The 20192-nt window shown below is 56.2% G+C and overlaps 1 protein-coding gene across 1 annotated transcript in view; it reads left to right on the plus strand.

The window, feature by feature from the left end:
- The window catches only part of LOC124025684 (trinucleotide repeat-containing gene 6A protein-like), a gene marked incomplete at its 5' end in the record, with an annotated part of 26535 nt that extends 12799 nt beyond the window's left edge, over positions 1–13736 (plus strand). Inside the window, 4 exons of the mRNA XM_046339025.1 lie at positions 1404–1610; positions 8606–8679; positions 12322–12461; positions 13109–13736. Of these exons, the coding sequence (XP_046194981.1) occupies positions 1404–1610; positions 8606–8679; positions 12322–12461; positions 13109–13460 (773 nt within the window). The remainder of the gene's footprint in view (positions 1–1403; positions 1611–8605; positions 8680–12321; positions 12462–13108) is intronic.
- Between the last annotated feature and the right edge of the window lie 6456 nt (positions 13737–20192).

Here is a 20192-nt window from a genome sequence, read left to right on the forward strand (position 1 = left end):
CTTCCTCCCTCCCTCTCCTTCCTCTCTCCCCCTCTCTCTCCTCTCTCCCCCTCTCTCTCCTCTTCCTCCCTCTCTCCTCTTCCTCTCTCTCTCCTCTTCCTCTCTCTCTCCTCTTCCTCCCTCTCTCCCCCTCTCTCTCCTCTTCCTCCCTCTCTCCTCTTCCTCCCTCTCTCCTCTTCCTCCCTCTCTCCTCCCCCTCTCTCTCCTCTTCCTCCCTCTCTCCTCTTCCTCTCTCCCCCTCTCTCTCCTCTTCCTTTCCCCTCTCTCCCTCTCTCTCCTCTTCCTTTCCCCTCTCTCCCTCTCTCTCCTCTTCCTTTCCCCTCTCTCCCTCTCTCTCCTCTTCCTCCCTCTCTCCTCTTCCTCTCCCCTCTCCCCCTCTCTCTCCTCTTCCTCCCTCTCTCCTCTTCCTCCCTCTCTCCTCTTCCTCTCCCTCTCCCCCTCTCTCTCCTCTTCCTCCCTCTCTCCTCCCCCTCTCTCCTCCACCTCTCTCTCTCTCTGCCCCCCTCTCCCTCCACCTCTCCCCCTCTCCCTCCTCCCTCTCTCTCTGCCCCCTCTCTCCCCCTCCTCTCTCCTCCACCTCTCCCCTCTCTCTCTCCTCTCCCCCTCTCTCCTCTCTCCCCTCTCTCTCCTCCCCCTCTCTCCTCTCCTCCCCCTCTCTCTCCTCCCCCTCTCCCTCTCTCCCCTCTCTCTCCTCTCCCTCCTCCCCCTCTCTCTCCTCTCCCCCTCTCTCTCTCCTCCCCCTCTCCCCCTCTCTCTCCTCCCCCTCTCCCCCTCTCTCTCTCTCCTCCCCCTCTCCCCTCTCTCTCTCCTCCTCCCCCTCTCTCTCTCCTCCTCCACCTCTCCCTCCTCCCCCCTCTCTCTCTCCTCCACCTCTCTCCCTCCACCTCTCCTCTCCCCCTCTCTCCTCTCCCCCTCTCTCTCCTCTCCCCCTCCCTCTCTCTCTCTCCCTCCCTCTCTCTCCTCTCCCTCCCTCTCTCTCCTCTCCCCTCCCTCTCTCTCCTCTCCCCCTCCCTCTCTCTCCTCTCCCCCTCCCTCTCTCTCCTCTCCCCTCCCTCTCTCTCCTCTCCCCCTCCCTCTCTCTCCTCTCCCCCTCCCTCTCTCTCCTCTCCCCCTCCCTCCTCTCCCCCTCCCCCTCTCTCTCCTCCCCCTCCCCCTCTCTCTCTTCCTCCACCTCTCTCCTCCACCTCTCCTCTCCCCTCTCTCTCCTCCCCCTCTCCCTCCCTCTCCAGTCAGGTCCGGAGAGTCTAAATGGTCTCCAGCAGTATGTAACCCCTCTCTCTCCCCCTCTCTCCTCTCCTCCCCCTTCTCCCTCCCTCTCCAGTCAGGTCCGGAGAGTCTAAATGGTCTCCAGCAGTATGTAACCCCTCTCTCTCCTCTCCTCCCCCCTCTCCCTCCCTCTCCAGTCAGGTCCGGAGAGTCTAAATGGTCTCCAGCAGGATGTAATTCCTCTCTGGCCCATGAGCTGTGGAAGGTCCCTCTGGCTCCTAAAGGTCTTTCAGCCCCTTCCCGCCCCCCTCCCGGCCTCACCAACCAGAAACCCCCTCCACCCTGGGGGGAAGCTCCTCTCCGCTTGGGGGGCTGGGGGCACTCTGACTCCAGATACACACCTGGTGAGACGGGTGTAGATGTGTTAAACGGTGTGGGGAAATGTGTGTGTGTGGAAATGTGTGTGTGTGTGTGTGTGTGTGTGTGTGTGTGTGTGTGTGTGTGTGTGTGTGTGTGTGTGTTGCCTAATTCACACCAAGCTGTTTTACACCTTCAGAAGGTATTCAGACCCCTTTTTCCACCTTTTGTTTTACAGTAAAATGGATTCAATATTATGTTCCTCATCAATCTATCATTGTGACATCACAATAACCCATAATGACATCACGATACCCCGTAATGACATCACGATACCCCGTAATGACATCACGATACCCCCGTAATGACATCACGATACCCCCGTAATGACATCACGACACCCCCGTAATGACATCACGACACCCCCGTAATGACATCACGACACCCCCGTAATGACATCACGACACCCCCGTAATGACATCACGACACCCCCGTAATGACATCACGACACCTCCGTAATGACATCACGACACCCCCATAATGACATGGGGTATTGTGTGTAGATTGTAGTTCCTGGATCCATGGCACAAAGGATCATGGGAGAACAAACACCAGAGTCGGTAGTGTACGGATTGGCCCCCCCCAGAGTCGGTAGTGTACGGATTGGCCCCCCAGAGTCGGTAGTGTACGGATTGGCCCCCCCAGAGTCGGTAGGGTACGGATTGCCCCCAGAGTCGGTAGGGTACGGATTGCCCTCCCCCCAGAGTCGGTAGGGTACGGATTGGCCCCCCCAGAGTCGGTAGGGTACGGATTGGCCCCCAGAGTCGGTAGGGTACGGATTGCCCCCCCAGAGTCGGTAGGGTACGGATTGCCCCCCCCCCCCAGAGTCGGTGGGGTACGGATTGGCCCCCAGAGTCGGTAGGGTACGGATTGCCCCCCCCCCCCCCCAGAGTCGGTAGGGTACGGATTGCCCCCAGAGTCGGTAGGGTACGGATTGGCCCCCACCCAGAGTCGGTAGGGTACGGATTGCCCCCCCCCCCCCCCCCCAGAGTCGGTAGGGTACGGATTGGCCCCCCCAGAGACGGTAGTGTACGGATTGCCCCCGCCCCCCCAGAGTCGGTAGGGTACGGATTGGCCCCCCCCCCCCCAGAGTCGGTAGGGTACGGATTGCCCCCAGAGTCGGTAGGGTACGGATTGCCCCCAGAGTCGGTAGGGTACGGATTGGCCCCCCAGAGTCGGTAGGGTACGGATTGGCCCCCAGAGTCGGTAGGGTACGGATTGGCCCCCCCAGAGTCGGTAGGGTACGGATTGGCCCCCCCAGAGTCGGTAGGGTACGGATTGGCCCCCCCAGAGTCGGTAGGGTACGGATTGCCCCCCCCCAGAGACGGTAGTGTACGGATTGCCCCCGCCCCCCAGAGTCGGTAGGGTACGGATTGGCCCCCCCAGAGACGGTAGTGTACGGATTGCCCCCGCCCCCCACAGAGTCGGTAGGGTACGGATTGGCCCCCAGAGTCGGTAGGGTACGGATTGGCCCCCAGAGTCGGTAGGATACGGATTGGCCCCCAGAGTCGGTAGGGTACGGATTGCCCCCCCCCCAGAGTCGGTAGGGTACGGATTGCCCCCCCCCAGAGTCGGTAGGGTACGGATTGCCCCCCCAGAGTCGGTAGGGTACGGATTGCCCCCCAGAGTCGGTAGGGTACGGATTGGCCCCCAGAGTCGGTAGGGTACGGGTTGCCCTCCCCAGAGTCGGTAGGGTACGGATTGGCCCCCAGAGTCGGTAGGGTACGGATTGGCCCCCCAGAGTCGGTAGGGTACGGATTGGCCCCCCCAGAGTCGGTAGGGTACGGATTGGCCCCCCCAGAGTCGGTAGGGTACGGATTGGCCCCCAGAGTCGGTAGGGTACGGATTGGCCCCCCCAGAGTCGGTAGGGTACGGATTGCCCCCCCCCAGAGTCGGTAGGGTACGGATTGGCCCCCAGAGTCGGTAGGGTACGGATTGGCCCCCAGAGTCGGTAGGGTACGGATTGGCCCCCAGAGTCGGTAGGGTACGGATTGGCCCCCAGAGTCGGTAGGGTACGGATTGGCCCCCAGAGTCGGTAGGGTACGGATTGGCCCCCCCCAGAGTCGGTAGGGTACGGATTGGCCCCCCAGTGTCGGTAGGGTACGGATTGGCCCCCAGAGTCGGTAGGGTACGGATTGGCCCCCCAGAGTCGGTAGGGTACGGATTGGCCCCCAGAGTCGGTAGGGTACGGATTGGCCCCCCCAGAGTCGGTAGGGTACGGATTGGCCCCCAGAGTCGGTAGGGTACGGATTGGCCCCCAGAGTCGGTAGGGTACGGATTGGCCCCCCCAGAGTCGGTAGGGTACGGATTGGCCCCCAGAGTCGGTAGGGTACGGATTGGCCCCCAGAGTCGGTAGGGTACGGATTGGCCCCCAGAGTCGGTAGGGTACGGATTGGCCCCCAGAGTCGGTAGGGTACGGATTGGCCCCCAGAGTCGGTAGGGTACGGATTGGCCCCCAGAGTCGGTAGGGTACGGATTGGCCCCCAGAGTCGGTAGGGTACGGATTGGCCCCCAGAGTCGGTAGGGTACGGATTGGCCCCCAGAGTCGGTAGGGTACGGATTGGCCCCCCCCCCACAGTCGGTAGGGTACGGATTGGCCCCCAGAGTCGGTAGGGTACGGATTGGCCCCCAGAGTCGGTAGGGTACGGATTGGCCCCCCACAGTCGGTAGGGTACGGATTGGCCCACCCCCCCCACAGTCGGTAGGGTACGGATTGCCCCCCCCCCCACAGTCGGTAGGGTACGGATTGCCCCCCCCACAGTCGGTAGGGTACGGATTGGCCCCCCACAGTCGGTAGGGTACGGATTGGCCCCCCCACAGTCGGTAGGGTGCGGATTGGCCCCCCACAGTCGGTAGGGTACGGATTGGCCCCCCCCACAGTCGGTAGGGTACGGATTGGCCCCCATAGACCCGTGTAGGGTGCGGATTGGCCCCCATAGACCCGTGCAGGGTGCGGATTGGCCCCCATAGACCCGTGCAGGGTGCGGATTGGCCCCCCATAGACCCGTGCAGGGTGCGGATTGGCCCCCATAGACCCGGTAGGGTACGGATTGGCCCCCAGGGCCAGTAGGTGCAGATTGGCCCCACAGAGCCAGTAGGGTACGGATTGGCCCCCAGAGCCAGTAGGGTACGGATTGGCCCCCCCAGAGTCGGTAGGGTACGGATTGGCCCCCAGAGTCGGTAGGGTACGGATTGGCCCCCAGAGTCGGTAGGGTACGGATTGGCCCCCCCAGAGTCGGTAGGGTACGGATTGGCCCCCAGAGTCGGTAGGGTACGGATTGGCCCCCCCCAGAGTCGGTAGGGTACGGATTGGCCCCCAGAGTCGGTAGGGTACGGATTGGCCCCCCACAGTCGGTAGGGTACGGATTGACCCACCCCCCCACAGTCGGTAGGGTACGGATTGCCCCCCCCCCCACAGTCGGTAGGGTACGGATTGCCCCCACAGTCGGTAGGGTACGGATTGGCCCCCCCACAGTCGGTAGGGTACGGATTGGCCCCCCCACAGTCGGTAGGGTACGGATTGGCCCCCCACAGTCGGTAGGGTACGGATTGGCCCCCCCACAGTCGGTAGGGTACGGATTGGCCCCCCATAGACCCGTGTAGGGTGCGGATTGGCCCCCATAGACCCGTGCAGGGTGCGGATTGGCCCCCATAGACCCGTGCAGGGTGCGGATTGGCCCCCATAGACCCGTGCAGGGTGCGGATTGGCCCCCCATAGACCCGGTAGGGTACGGATTGGCCCCCAGGGCCAGTAGGGTACGGATTGGCCCCACAGAGCCAGTAGGGTACGGATTGGCCCCCCAGAGCCAGTAGGGTACGGATTGGCCCCCCCAGAGTCGGTAGGGTACGGATTGGCCCCCAGAGTCGGTAGGGTACGGATTGGCCCCCAGAGTCGGTAGGGTACGGATTGGCCCCCCCCCCAGAGTCGGTAGGGTACGGATTGGCCCCCAGAGTCGGTAGGGTACGGATTGGCCCCCAGAGTCGGTAGGGTACGGATTGGCCCCCAGAGTCGGTAGGGTACGGATTGGCCCCCAGAGTCGGTAGGGTACGGATTGGCCCCCCCCACAGTCGGTAGGGTACGGATTGGCCCCCCCAGAGTCGGTAGGGTACGGATTGGCCCCCCAGAGTCGGTAGGGTACGGATTGGCCCCCCCACAGTCGGTAGGGTACGGATTGGCCCACCCCCCCACAGTCGGTAGGGTACGGATTGCCCCCCCCCACAGTCGGTAGGGTACGGATTGCCCCCCCACAGTCGGTAGGGTACGGATTGGCCCCCCCCCACAGTCGGTAGGGTACGGATTGCCCCCCACAGTCGGTAGGGTACGGATTGGCCCCCCCACAGTCGGTAGGGTACGGATTGGCCCCCCCACAGTCGGTAGGGTACGGATTGGCCCCCATAGACCCGTGTAGGGTGCAGATTGGCCCCCCATAGACCCGTGCAGGGTGCGGATTGGCCCCCATAGACCCGTGCAGGGTGCGGATTGGCCCCCCCAGAGCCAGTAGGGTACGGATTGGCCCCCAGAGCCAGTAGGGTACGGATTGACCCCCAGGGCCAGTAGGGTACGGATTGGCCCCACAGAGCCAGTAGGGTACGGATTGGCCCCCAGAGTCGGTAGGGTACGGATTGGCCCCCAGAGTCGGTAGGGTACGGATTGGCCCCCAGTGTCGGTAGGGTACGGATTGGCCCCCAGAGTCGGTAGGGTACGGATTGGCCCCCAGAGTCGGTAGGGTACGGATTGGCCCCCAGAGTCGGTAGGGTACGGATTGGCCCCCAGAGTCGGTAGGGTACGGATTGGCCCCCAGAGTCGGTAGGGTACGGATTGGCCCCCAGAGTCGGTAGGGTACGGATTGGCCCCCAGAGTCGGTAGGGTACGGATTGGCCCCCAGAGTCGGTAGGGTACGGATTGGCCCCCAGAGTCGGTAGGGTACGGATTGGCCCCCAGAGTCGGTAGGGTACGGATTGGCCCCCCCAGAGTCGGTAGGGTACGGATTGGCCCCCCCAGAGTCGGTAGGGTACGGATTGGCCCCCAGAGTCGGTAGGGTACGGATTGGCCCCCAGAGTCGGTAGGGTACGGATTGGCCCCCAGAGTCGGTAGGGTACGGATTGGCCCCCCCAGAGTCGGTAGGGTACGGATTGGCCCCCCCACAGTCGGTAGGGTACGGATTGGCCCCCCAGAGTCGGTAGGGTACGGATTGGCCCCCCCAGAGTCGGTAGGGTACGGATTGGCCCCCCCCACAGTCGGTAGGGTACGGATTGGCCCACCCCCCACAGTCGGTAGGGTACGGATTGCCCCCCCCCCCCCCCACAGTCGGTAGGGTACGGATTGCCCCCCCCCCACAGTCGGTAGGGTACGGATTGGCCCCCACAGTCGGTAGGGTACGGATTGCCCCCCCACAGTCGGTAGGGTACGGATTGGCCCCCCACAGTCGGTAGGGTACGGATTGGCCCCCCCACAGTCGGTAGGGTACGGATTGGCCCCCCATAGACCCGTGTAGGGTGCGGATTGGCCCCCATAGACCCGTGCAGGGTGCGGATTGGCCCCCCATAGACCCGTGCAGGGTGCGGATTGGCCCCCCATAGACCCGTGCAGGGTGCGGATTGGCCCCCATAGACCCGGTAGGGTACGGATTGGCCCCCAGGGCCAGTAGGGTGCACGGATTGGCCCCACAGAGCCAGTAGGGTACGGATTGGCCCCCCCAGAGTCGGTAGGGTACGGATTGGCCCCCAGAGTCGGTAGGGTACGGATTGGCCCCCAGAGTCGGTAGGGTACGGATTGGCCCCCCCAGAGTCGGTAGGGTACGGATTGGCCCCCCCAGAGTCGGTAGGGTACGGATTGGCCCCCCCAGAGTCGGTAGGGTGCGGATTGGCCCCCCCAGAGTCGGTAGGGTACGGATTGGCCCCCAGAGTCGGTAGGGTACGGATTGGCCCCCCCACAGTCGGTAGGGTACGGATTGGCCCCCCCAGAGTCGGTAGGGTACGGATTGGCCCCCCCAGAGTCGGTAGGGTACGGATTGGCCCACCCCCCACAGTCGGTAGGGTACGGATTGGCCCACCCCCCACAGTCGGTAGGGTACGGATTGCCCCCCCACAGTCGGTAGGGTACGGATTGCCCCCCCCCCCCCCCCACAGTCGGTAGGGTACGGATTGGCCCCCCCACAGTCGGTAGGGTACGGATTGCCCCCCACAGTCGGTAGGGTACGGATTGGCCCCCCACAGTCGGTAGGGTACGGATTGGCCCCCCACAGTCGGTAGGGTGCGGATTGGCCCCCATAGACCCGTGTAGGGTGCGGATTGGCCCCCCATAGACCCGTGCAGGGTGCGGATTGGCCCCCATAGACCCGTGCAGGGTGCGGATTGGCCCCCATAGACCCGTGCAGGGTGCGGATTGGCCCCCCATAGACCCGGTAGGGTACGGATTGGCCCCCAGGGCCAGTAGGGTGCGGATTGGCCCCACAGAGCCAGTAGGGTACGGATTGGCCCCCCCAGAGCCAGTAGGGTACGGCTTGGCCCCCCAGAGCCAGTAGGGTACGGATTGACCCCCCCCCAGAGCCAGTAGGGTACGGATTGGCCCCCAGAGCCAGTAGGGTACGGATTGACCCCCAGAGCCAGTAGGGTACGGATTGGCCCCCAGAGCCAGTAGGGTACGGATTGACCCCCCCCAGAGCCAGTAGGGTACGGATTGGCCCCCAGAGCCAGTAGGGTACGGATTGACCCCCCCCCCCAGAGCCAGTAGGGTGCGGATTGGCCCCCCCAGAGCCAGTAGGGTACGGATTGGCCCCCCCCAGAGCCAGTAGGGTGCGGATTGGCCCCCCCAGAGCCAGTAGGGTGCGGATTGGCCCCCCCAGAGCCAGTAGGGTACGGATTGGCCCCCCCCAGAGCCAGTAGGGTACGGATTGGCCCCCCCCAGAGCCAGTAGGGTACGGATTGGCCCTGTAGTGGAGTGTGTCTTGGTGATAATCGTCTGTTCTCTCCTGCCACTCAGGGTGTAGTTGGAGTGACGGTAGCAGCAGCTCAGGGAGAACCAACTGGCTCGTTCTCAAGAATCTCACAACTCAGGTAAACACACACACTTACACACTCTGACCTACTATCTACCAGTGTTGTAGGACTTGACTCTGACTTGACCAGTGGGGACTTAGTCAGAAAATATATTATTTTGTATAATTCAACATATTAGCTACAACAGCAAATGTGCAACAGTGTCATGAAATGGGGAAAACATGGTTGGCTGCTTTTAGGAGGACTACCAAGGGACTAGTGACTGGTTGGAGGACTACCAAGGGACTAGTGACTGGTTGGCTGCTTTTAGGAGGACTACCAAGGGACTAGTGACCGGTTGGAGGACTACCAAGGGACTAGTGACTGGTTGGAGGACTACCAAGGGACTAGTGACTGGTTGGAGGACTACCAAGGGACTAGTGACTGGTTGGCTGCTTTTAGGAGGACTACCAAGGGACTAGTGACCGGTTGGAGGACTACCAAGGGACTAGTGACTGGTTGGAGGACTACCAAGGGACTAGTGACTGGTTGGAGGACTACCAAGGGACTAGTGACTGGTTGGAGGACTACCAAGGGACTAGTGACTGGTTGGAGGACTACCAAGGGACTAGTGACTGGTTGGAGGACTACCAAGGGACTAGTGACTGGTTGGAGGACTACCAAGGGACTAGTGACTGGTTGGAGGACTACCAAGGGACTAGTGACTGGTTGGCTGCTTTTAGGAGGACTACCAAGGGACTAGTGACCGGTTGGAGGACTACCAAGGGACTAGTGACCGGTTGGAGGACTACCAAGGGACTAGTGACCGGTTGGAGGACTACCAAGGGACTAGTGACTGGTTGGAGGACTACCAAGGGACTAGTGACTGGTTGGCTGCTTTTAGGAGGACTACCAAGGGACTAGTGACTGGTTGGAGGACTACCAAGGGGCTAGTGACTGGTTGGCTGCTTTTAGGAGGACTACCAAGGGACTAGTGACTGGTTGGAGGACTACCAAGGGGCTAGTGACTGGTTGGCTGCTTTTAGGAGGACTACCAAGGGACTAGTGACTGGTTGGAGGACTACCAAGGGACTAGTGACTGGTTGGAGGACTACCAAGGGACTAGTGACTGGTTGGAGGACTACCAAGGGACTAGTGACTGGTTGGAGGACTACCAAGGGACTAGTGACTGGTTGGAGGACTACCAAGGGACTAGTGACTGGTTGGAGGACTACCAAGGGACTAGTGACTGGTTGGCTGCTTTTAGGAGGACTACCAAGGGACTAGTGACCGGTTGATGGACTACCAAGGGACTAGTGACTGGTTGGCTGCTTTTAGGAGGACTACCAAGGGACTAGTGACTGGTTGGCTGCTTTTAGGAGGACTACCAAGGGACTAGTGACCGGTTGGAGGACTACCAAGGGACTAGTGACCGGTTGGAGGACTACCAAGGGACTAGTGACTGGTTGGAGGACTACCAAGGGACTAGTGACTGGTTGGCTGCTTTTAGGAGGACTACCAAGGGACTAGTGACTGGTTGGAGGACTACCAAGGGGCTAGTGACTGGTTGGCTGCTTTTAGGAGGACTACCAAGGGACTAGTGACTGGTTGGAGGACTACCAAGGGGCTAGTGACTGGTTGGCTGCTTTTAGGAGGACTACCAAGGGACTAGTGACTGGTTGGAGGACTACCAAGGGACTAGTGACTGGTTGGAGGACTACCAAGGGACTAGTGACTGGTTGGAGGACTACCAAGGGACTAGTGACTGGTTGGAGGACTACCAAGGGACTAGTGACTGGTTGGAGGACTACCAAGGGACTAGTGACTGGTTGAGGACTACCAGGGGACTAGTGACTGGTTGGAGGACTACCAAGGGACTAGTGACTGGTTGGAGGACTACCAAGGGACTAGTGACTGGTTGGAGGACTACCAAGGGACTAGTGACTGGTTGGAGGACTAGTGACTGGTTGGAGGACTACCAAGGGACTAGTGACTGGTTGGAGGACTACCAAGGGACTAGTGACTGGTTGGAGGACTACCAGGGGACTAGTGACTGGTTGGAGGACTACCAAGGGACTAGTGACTGGTTGGAGGACTACCAAGGGACTAGTGACTGGTTGGAGGACTACCAAGGGACTAGTGACTGGTTGGAGGACTACCAAGGGACTAGTAACTGGTTGGAGGACTACCAAGGGACTAGTGACTGGTTGGAGGACTACCAAGGGACTAGTGACTGGTTGGAGGACTACCAAGGGACTAGTGACTGGTTGGAGGACTACCAAGGGACTAGTGACTGGTTGGAGGACTACCAAGGGACTAGTGACTGGTTGGAGGACTACCAAGGGACTAGTGACTGGTTGGCTGCTTTTAGGAGGACTACCAAGGGACTAGTGACTGTCAAGGCTGTTACTTCCATTTCTTAACTTCTCCTCCCTCCTCTCCTCCTCCCCTCCTTCCCTCATCTCCTTCCCTCATCTCCTCCCTCATCTCCTCCCTCCTCTCCTCTCCTCCCTCCTCCCCTCCTCTCCTCTCCCTCCTCCCCTCCTCTCCTCTCCCTCCTCCCCTCCCTCCCTCCCCCTCATCTCCTCCCCCTCCTCCCCTCATCCCCTCCCTCCCCCCTCCCTCCTCCCCTCCCTCCCCTCATCTCCTCCCCTCCCTCATTTCCTCCCTCCTCTTCTCCCTCCCCTCATCTCCTCTCCCCTCCCTCCTCTCCTCCCCTCCCTCCCTCCTCCCTCCCTCCCCTCTCCCCTCCCCTCTCCCCTCTCCTCCCCTCCCCTCTCCCTCCCCTCTCCCCTCCCCTCCCCCTCCCCCCTCTCCTCCCCTCCCTCCTCTCCTCTCCTCTCCTCTCCTCTCCTCTCCTCTCCTCTCCTCCCCTCTCCCCCCTCCCCTCCCCCTCTCCTCTCCTCTCCTCTCCTCTCCTCTCCTCTCCTCTCCTCCCCTCCCTCCCCTCTCCTCTCCTCTCCTCTCCTCTCCTCCCCTCCCTCTCCTCTCCTCTCCTCTCCCCCTCCCTCTCCCTCTCCCTCCTCCCCTCCCTCCCTCCCCTCATCTCCTCCCCCTCCTCCCCTCATCCCCTCCCTCCTCCCCTCCCTCCTCCCCTCCCTCCCCTCATCTCCTCCCCTCCCCTCATTTCCTCCCTCCTCTTCTCCCTCCCCTCATCTCCTCTCCCCTCCTCTCCTCCCCTCCCCTCTCCTCTCCCCTCTCCTCCCTCCCCTCCCCTCCCCTCTCCCTCCCCTCTCCTCTCTCTCCCCTCTCCTCTCTCCCTCCCCTCCCCTCCCCTCTCCCTCTCTCCCCTCCCCTCTCCTCCCCTCTCCTCCCCTCCCCTCTCCTCCCCTCCCCTCAACTCCCTCTCCTCCCCTCTCCTCTCCTTTCTCCTCTCCTTTCTCCTCTCCTCCCCTCTCCTCCCCTCTCCTTTCTCCTCTCTCCTCCCCTCTCCTTTCTCCTTTCTCCTCTCTCCTCCCCTCTCCTCTCCTCTCTCCTCTCTCCTCTCCTTTCTCCTCTCCTTTCTCCTCTCCTCCCCTCTCCTCTCCTCCCCTCTCCTTTCTCCTCTCTCCTCCCCTCTCCTCCCCTCTCCTCCCCTCCCCTCTCCTCTCTCCTCTCTCCTCTCCTTTCTCCTCTCCCCATAATATAATATATAATATATATATGCCATTTAGCGGACGCTTTTATCCAAAGCGACTTACAGTCATGTGTGCATACATTCTATACATTCTCCCTCCCCAGATGGATGGTTCTACTCTGAGGACTCTCTGTATGCAACATGGTCCTCTGATTACATTCCACCTCAACCTGCCGCAGGGCAATGCTGTCGTGTGTTACAGCTCCAAGGACGAGGCAGCCAAGGCACAGAAGAGTCTGCACATGTAAGACAATTATACACACACATGCAACTCCCTCCTTCTCTTCATCCCTCGCTCTCTCTCCTCTTCATCACCCTCTCTCCTCTTCATCACCCTCTCTCCTCTTCGTCTCTCCTCTTCGTCGCCCTCTCTCTCCTCTTTGTCGCCCTCTCTCTCCTCTTTGTCGCCCTCTCTCTCCTCTTCGTCGCCCTCTCTCTCCTCTTCGTCGCCCTCTCTCTCCTCTTCGTCGCCCTCTCTCTCCTCTTCGCGCCCTCTCTCTCTCTCTTCGTCGCCCTCTCTCTCCTCTTCGTCGCCCTCTCTCTCCTCTTCGTCGCCCTCTCTCTCCTCTTCGTCGCCCTCTCTCTCTCCTCTTCGTCGCCCTCTCTCTCTCCTCTTCGTCGCCCTCTCTCTCCTCTTCGTCGCCCTCTCTCTCCTCTTCGTCGCCCTCTCTCTCCTCTTCGTCGCCCTCTCTCTCCTCTTCGTCGCCCTCTCTCTCCTCTTCGTCGCCCTCTCTCTCCTCTTCGTCGCCCTCTCTCTCCTCTTCGTCGCCCTCTCTCTCCTCTTCGTCTCTCTCTCCTCTTCGTCGCCCTCTTTCTTCTCTCTCTCCTCTTCATCGCCCTCTTTCTTCTCTCTCTCCTCTTCATCGCCCTCTTTCTTCTCTCTCTCCTCAGGTGCGTACTAGGGAACACTACCATTCTGGCTGAGTTTGCCAGTGAGGAGGAAATCAACCGTTTCTTTGCACAAGGTCAGTCATTGGCCGCTGCCTCCCCGGGCTGGCAGGCCATTGGCTCCTCTCAGAGCCGAATGGGCGGAGCCTTGGAGGGTTCCCACCCCTTCCCCAGCCGCGCCCCGGAGCCCAGTCAATGGAACGTCAGCGACCTCCATAGCTCCTCCCTTTGGGGCGGGTTGAACTATTCCACTAGCCTATGGGGCGCCAGCGAGGGCGGGAGGATCAACAGCCCTTCTCCAATCAGCTCCTTCCTCCCCGTGGATCACCTGACAGGGGGCGGGGACTCCATGTAAAGCCCGTGTCAGTCGAGTGTCAAACGCTGGATTAGGATTAGGATTAGTATTAGGATTAGGATTAGGATTAGGATTAGTATTAGGATTAGGATTAGGATTAGGATTAGGATTAGGATTAGGATTAGGTATTAGTATTAGGATTAGGATTAGGATTAGTATTAGGATTAGGATTAGGATTAGGATTAGTCTCAAACACAAAGAAAAAAAAGTCCCAAGACCAAAAAACAAAATGGCTCCTTCTCACTTACAAATATACAGGAAGGGGGTCACTCCGTGGAAAATACATACAGGAAGTAGGGTGGGGGGGGGTCACCCCGTGGAAAATACGTACAGGAAGTAGGGGGGGGGGTCACCCTGTGGAAAATACGTACAGGAAGTAGGGGGGGGGGGGGGTCACCCTGTGGAAAATATGTACAGGAAGTGGGGGGTCACCCTGTGGAAAATACATACAGGAAGTAGGGGGGGGTCACCCTGTGGAAAATACATACAGGAAGTAGGGGGGTCACCCTGTGGAAAATACGTCAGGAAGTAGGGGGTCACCCTGTGGAAAATACATACAGGAAGTAGGGGGGGGAGGGTCACCCTGTGAAAAATACATACAGGAAGTAGGGGGGGGTCACCCTGTGGAAAATACATACAGGAAGTAGGGGGGGGGGTCACCCTGTGGAAAATACATACAGGAAGTAGGGGGGGGTCACCCTGTGGAAAATACATACAGGAAGTAGGGGGGAGGGTCACCCTGTGGAAAATACATACAGGAAGTAGGGGGGTCACCCTGTGGAAAATACATACAGGAAGTAGGGGGGTCACCCTGTGGAAAATGCGTTATGTTTTTTCCCCTGCACATATATCCACGTTGGTTTTTCGCCCTCCTAAACAACACACATATCAGTTGGTATACTTGAATCACGCAGGACAATTCTAGAATGTGAAGGAAATGCCTTATTATGCTTCAAAACTGAAACCTAAAAACAAAACTCAACAAAAAAGCTTTTTGTCTATTTCATCCCTGTTATTGGAATTCCAATCATTTATGTGTTTTATTTTAGTTGTTTTGTTGTTTTGTTTCTTCCACTTTGCACTGAAACGTTATTTTTATCTCAGTGTTTAATCTGCAATACAGAGGGGGCTGCCAGTTCCAATGTAGCCGTTTACTCAAGGACGTTCTTACTGTGTGTGTGTGTGTGTGTGTGTGTGTGTGTGTGTGTGTGTGTGTGTGTGTGTGTGTGTGTGTGTGTGTGTGTGTGTGTGTGTGTGTGTGTGTGTGTGTGTGTGTGTGTGTGTGTGTGTGCTCTCCTCTCTGCCTTGGCACAAATACCTTCCGGTGGTATTGTGGAGAAGCAGTTTAACGATATAAGAGATGCTGATTTATGGCTCGTTTTCGATGTTTAAAAGACAGAAGTATTTGCACCAATGTTGTTGTGTTTTATAAGTAAAGAACGTGAGTCTCTGCTCAGTGTAAAGGACTGTAATCTCAGCTGTGACTGGAGCCCCGCCCTGCCAGACTGGGGGGGGGGACACTATGACAACAGGGGCAGAACTTGTTGTTAGAGACCAGCCTATTGTTGTGATTGGAGGCAGTCTCCGGTTGTTATGGCGACGTTGTCCGGTTGTTATGGCGACGTTGTCCGGATGTTATGGCGACGTTGTCCGGTTGTTATGGAGACGGCCTCTTGTTTACAGGCCCTTAGGAGGGCGACAGGTGGGTGGTCATCTTCCTTCATTTTAAAAACAATTTGAAAAAAATACAAAAATAAAATACAAAAAAAAATATTAAAATTAAATAAAATCGCTAGAAAAAAAATATAAAAAGTAAAAATAAATGTTTAAAAAATGAAAAAAATCTATACCACAACTCTATAGAGGACGAAGACGATGCTGAAACTCTGGGAACCATGTTCTGATCTGGTGTGGGGTCGGTCAGTGTCCTGACTGTGGGGTCGGTCAGTGTCCTGACTGTGGGGTCGGTCCGTGTCCTGACTGTGGGGTCCGGTCCGTGTCCTGACTGTGGGGTCGGTCCGTGTCCTGACTGTGGGGTCGGTCCGTGTCCTGACTGTGGGGTCGGTCCGTGTCCTGACTGTGGGGTCGGTCCGTGTCCTGACTGTGGGGTCGGTCCGTGTCCTGACTGTGGGGTCGGTCCGTGTCCTGACTGTGGGGTCGGTCCGTGTCCTGACTGTGGGGTCGGTCCGTGTCCTGACTGTGGGGTCGGTCCGTGTCCTGACTGTGGGGTCGGTCAGTGTCCTGACTGTGGGGTCGGTCAGTGTCCTGACTGTGGGGTCGGTCAGTGTCCTGACTGTGGGGTCGGTCAGTGTCCTGACTGTGGGGTCGGTCCTGAGTGTCCTGACTGTGGGGTCGGTCCGTGTCCTGACTGTGGGGTCGGTCCGTGTCCTGACTGTGGGGTCGGTCCGTGTCCTGACTGTGGGGGTCGGTCCCTCCCCAGATCCTCTCCTTGTCTTCTAGCACTGAAACGACTTCTGGTTGTGTGAGTTAGTTTGTTCTCTGCCAAAATACCTGCTTGGAAGAGCTCTGCACCCCCCCCCCAAAAAAATGCTGTCTTACGAAAAGGTAGAGAAATCGACGTGCTTCCTCCTCCTCCTCGCCACTGTCCTCCCAGTGTGTGTGTGTGTGTGTGTGGGACTGAACCATAAAGCTGATCCCTGTATCTATGCATATTGTAGCCAATCACAAGGACTACAGACACGGGGAGGAGGGGCTTAATTCTGTCTGTGTCACAACGTCAACATTTTTTAAAAATGAATAATGTGATGATGATCTATATATATATATATATATATATATATATATATATATATGACCTTGTTTAAATCTCTCTCATTGCCACAGATGGTAAATCTGTAAACAAAAAACAACAACAATAATAATAATAATAATAATCGTGTTTTCTTTTTTTTTTTTTTTCGGCTTCTTCCTCGTACCTCCCGAGATGGTGCTCTGTCTGTGGTCGCTGCTGGGGGAGGGCGAGGAGGGGGGGGTGAATGTAACCTGTCGGTGGTCGTAAACACAATTCATTTGAATAACGGAGCGTTTAGATTTACCCCGCTGTTTACAATAGTGATTGTTTTTACGTTGTGACGACGCGCAACGTGTGAAGAGCTTCAAAACAGGGAGGAGATGTCGCCGTTAGAACCTTCTTCACTTACATTTAGTATCTATAGAAACAAAAATAATCAATTACATTTAGTATCTATAGAAACAAAAATAATCAATTACATTTAGTATCTATAGAAACAAAAATAATCAATTACATTTAGTATCTATAGAAACAAAAATAATCAATTACATTTAGTATCTATAGAAACAAAAATAATCAATTACATTTAGTATCTATAGAAACAAAAATAATCAATTACATTTAGTATCTATAGAAACAAAAATAATCAATTACATTTAGTATCTATAGAAACAAAAATAATCAAACTGTTTCTCTCCAGTGGTTTTATTGGACTAGTAGAAGTTGCTAGTTGTGTGTTTTGACGTTGTGTTCCTTGACTGTATTGAGTAACTTGATAAAAGCATTAGTACAAATTAACAGACAACACAGCTGAACTGAGTGTGAATAATAACAGTTGGGTATCACTCTGTTATGACCTGCAAGTGATGTGCCAGTATTCAAGGTAGATAAACAACTGCTCTACCAAAAATATATCATTCAATCAACAATAATAATTGTTTTACTAAATTCCAGATTTCTTGTGTTATTGCTTATTTCACTATTTTTTAGTTTCAACAAAATGTTGCATGAAACATCAGAAACCAGTTTTTTTATTTTTGTGAAAATTAACTTTATTGAAGGACTGCTGAACTGAGGTGTGAATAATGTCTTTATTGAAAGGCGTCTGAACTGAGGAAATTTGGATTTGCACTTGGGATTATTTAAAGATGGAAGGAGAGAGGACAGGGCTAGGAGGATGTCTGTCTCTCTGTCTGACTAGGAGGATGTCTGTCTCTCTGTCTGACTAGGAGGATGTCTGTCTCTCTGTCTGACTAGGAGGATGTTGGTCTCTCTGTCTGACTAGGAGGCTGTCTGTCTCTCTGTCTGGTTGGAGGATGTCTGTCTCTCTGTCTGACTAGGAGGCTGTCTGTCTCTCTGTCTGACTAGGAGGCTGTCTGTCTCTCTGTCTGACTAGGAGGATGTCTGTCTCTCTGTCTGACTAGGAGGATGTCGGTCTCTTGTGCTGTGGTGTGTGTGTGTTGTTGTGCTCTGACAGGTAGACAGGCTGGTAGTGTGGTAGTGTGGTGGTATGAGGGGTGTCTCTGTGCTGATCTAGCCCAGCAGAGGGCACTGTCACGTGGGATGAGCTTAACTACCTGTCAGGGTAGCATGGTGCTGCTAGCACAAGGCTAGTTGCTGTTTCAGAGGCCCACCACTCAGCCTGACTCAGGAAAGGGTTTCCGATTGGCTCTTAGCCTGACTCAGGAAAGGGTTTCCGATTGGCTCTTAGCCTGACTCAGGAAAGGGGTTCCGATTGGCTCTAAGCCTGACTCAGGAAAGGGGTTCTGATTGGCTCTAAGCCTGACTCAGGAAAGAGGTTCTGATTGGCTCTAAGCCTGACTCAGGAAAGGGGTTCTGATTGGCTCTTAGCCTGACTCAGGAAAGGGGTTCTGATTGGCTCTTAGCCCAACTCAGGAAAGGTTTCCGATTGGCTCTCAGCCCGACTCGGGAAAGGGTTCCGATTGGCTCTCAGCCTGACTCAGGAAAGGGTTCCGATTGGCTCTCAGCCCGACTCAGGAAAGTGTTTCTGAATCTGATTTGGTTCTTCAAAGCTGTCCAGGGAAAACCATGTTCTGGGTGCAAGTGTCCCCTGAACCCAGATCTGTGATCGGCTCCTCGCTACATCCTAACCTTAAACCCTTTAGGGAGAAAGGGCCAGTGTCTGGGCAGGGCCAGGTAACTAAAGCCCTCTGATCAGTTATCACCGGGTGTTATTGTGTGTCTGTCGGAGTGGATGGTTAGACGAGGGACAAAGCCGTCTGTCTGTTGAGACGTGACGTGGAACCCAAGTGTTAATCTCCTCTGTTTGGTGTGTCGTCGTCCCCCACCCCCTCTCTCTCTGTCTCTCTCTAGCTCTCTCTGTCTCTCTCTGTCTCTCTCTGTCTCTCTCTGTCTCTCTCTCTGTCTCTCTCTAGCTCTCTCTGTCTCTCTCTGTCTCTCTCTCTGTCTCTCTGTCTCTATCTAGCTCTCTAGCTCTCTCTAGCTCTCTCTGTCTCTTTCTAGCTCTCTCTCTGTCTCTCTGTCTCTCTGTCTCTCTCTCTCTCTCTCTCTCTCTCTCTCTCGCTCTCGCTCTCTCTAGCTCTCTCTAGCTCTCTCTGTCTCTCTCTAGCTCTCTCTGTCTCTCTCTAGCTCTCTGTCTCTCTCTCTGGCTCTCTGTGTCTCTCTGTCTCTCTGTCACTCTCTGTCTCTCTGTCTCTGTCTGTCTCTGTCCCTGTCTGTCTCTGTCCCTGTCTCTGTCCCTCTCTCTGTTTAACTCAACCCAGTGTAGTAGTATGGTATGTTCTTCGTCATCACTACTACTGTCATGCCAAACCAAGGAAGAAGAAGAGGAAGGAAAGGGACGATGTTGTTGTCGCTGGACAACGTTTATATGCTTGAAATCCATTTTTATTTGTATTTTTTTTTGCAAGAAAAAAGTTGAGAAGGAAGTTGAAAGAAATTAGGTGTAAAGCAATGAGCAAATGTATTGTAATGTACAAATCCCCCTGATAGGTGCCGAGCCGCCAACCGTATGATCCTGAGATCATTAGTCTTCGATCTGAGAGACGAGCACTGCGTGTTACCATGGTTATCCTTCCCAACGCTGGTTAACATGATGAGGCTCTGTGGCTTTTAGTTCAGACTTGACTGGGGAGGAATCACGTGTCTCATTGTCATTTACATTGACAATGACCCGGGAAAGCCTTTAGTCTATTATATATAATATATATATATATCAGCACAAAGACCTGGGAGTTAGAGGGGTAACGGGGGAGGGTAGCGAGGGAGATTTGGGGAAGGTAGCGAGGGATGATTGGGGGGAGGGTAATGGGGGAGTAGGGTGCTCAAAGAGACTATGCAATGGTGTTATCCAGCCTTCCATGTTCATTCGGGGTTGGTTTGTTGATATTATAAAGGCCAGTCAGTCCACAGTGGAGACCTGGGCAGTGTTCCAGACCTGTCTCCTCTGTTACTGCACTACTGATGACCAGGGACTCAGACAGTGATTGGAGACCTGGGCAGTGTTCCAGACCTGTCTCCTCTGTTACTGCACTACTGATGACCAGGGACTCATAGACAGTGATTGCCCTCTGTAGGAACTACGGTGCCACAGCGCAGCCAGGAGGTCACGGTATTCCTAAAAAAACATGTGTGCCATCACCTTTTCTACCTACTAGCCAACCAACCAGCCACAGGGGTCAGCTATAGGCAGGAGGTTAGATTTACTGCTGCTTCTATAGACGTTCTATCGCTGAGCGTTCTAGAGTTCTATCGCTGAGCGTTCTAGAGTTCTATCGCTGAGCGTTCTAGAGTTCTATCACTGAGAGTTCTATCAGCTAGAAGTCTCTCCTTTACTTCTATAGAGACGTTCTATCGCTGAGCGTTCTAGAGTTCCGTCGCTGAGCGTTCTATCAGCTAGAAGTCTCTCCTTTACTTATATAGAGACGTTCTATCGCTGAGCATTCTAGAGTTCTAGTGTTCTATCAGCTAGAAGTCTCTCCTTTACTTCTATAGAGACG

Source organism: Oncorhynchus gorbuscha, unplaced genomic scaffold (assembly GCF_021184085.1).
Source record: "Oncorhynchus gorbuscha isolate QuinsamMale2020 ecotype Even-year unplaced genomic scaffold, OgorEven_v1.0 Un_scaffold_2342, whole genome shotgun sequence".
Classification (NCBI taxonomy): Eukaryota; Metazoa; Chordata; class Actinopteri; order Salmoniformes; family Salmonidae; genus Oncorhynchus; species Oncorhynchus gorbuscha.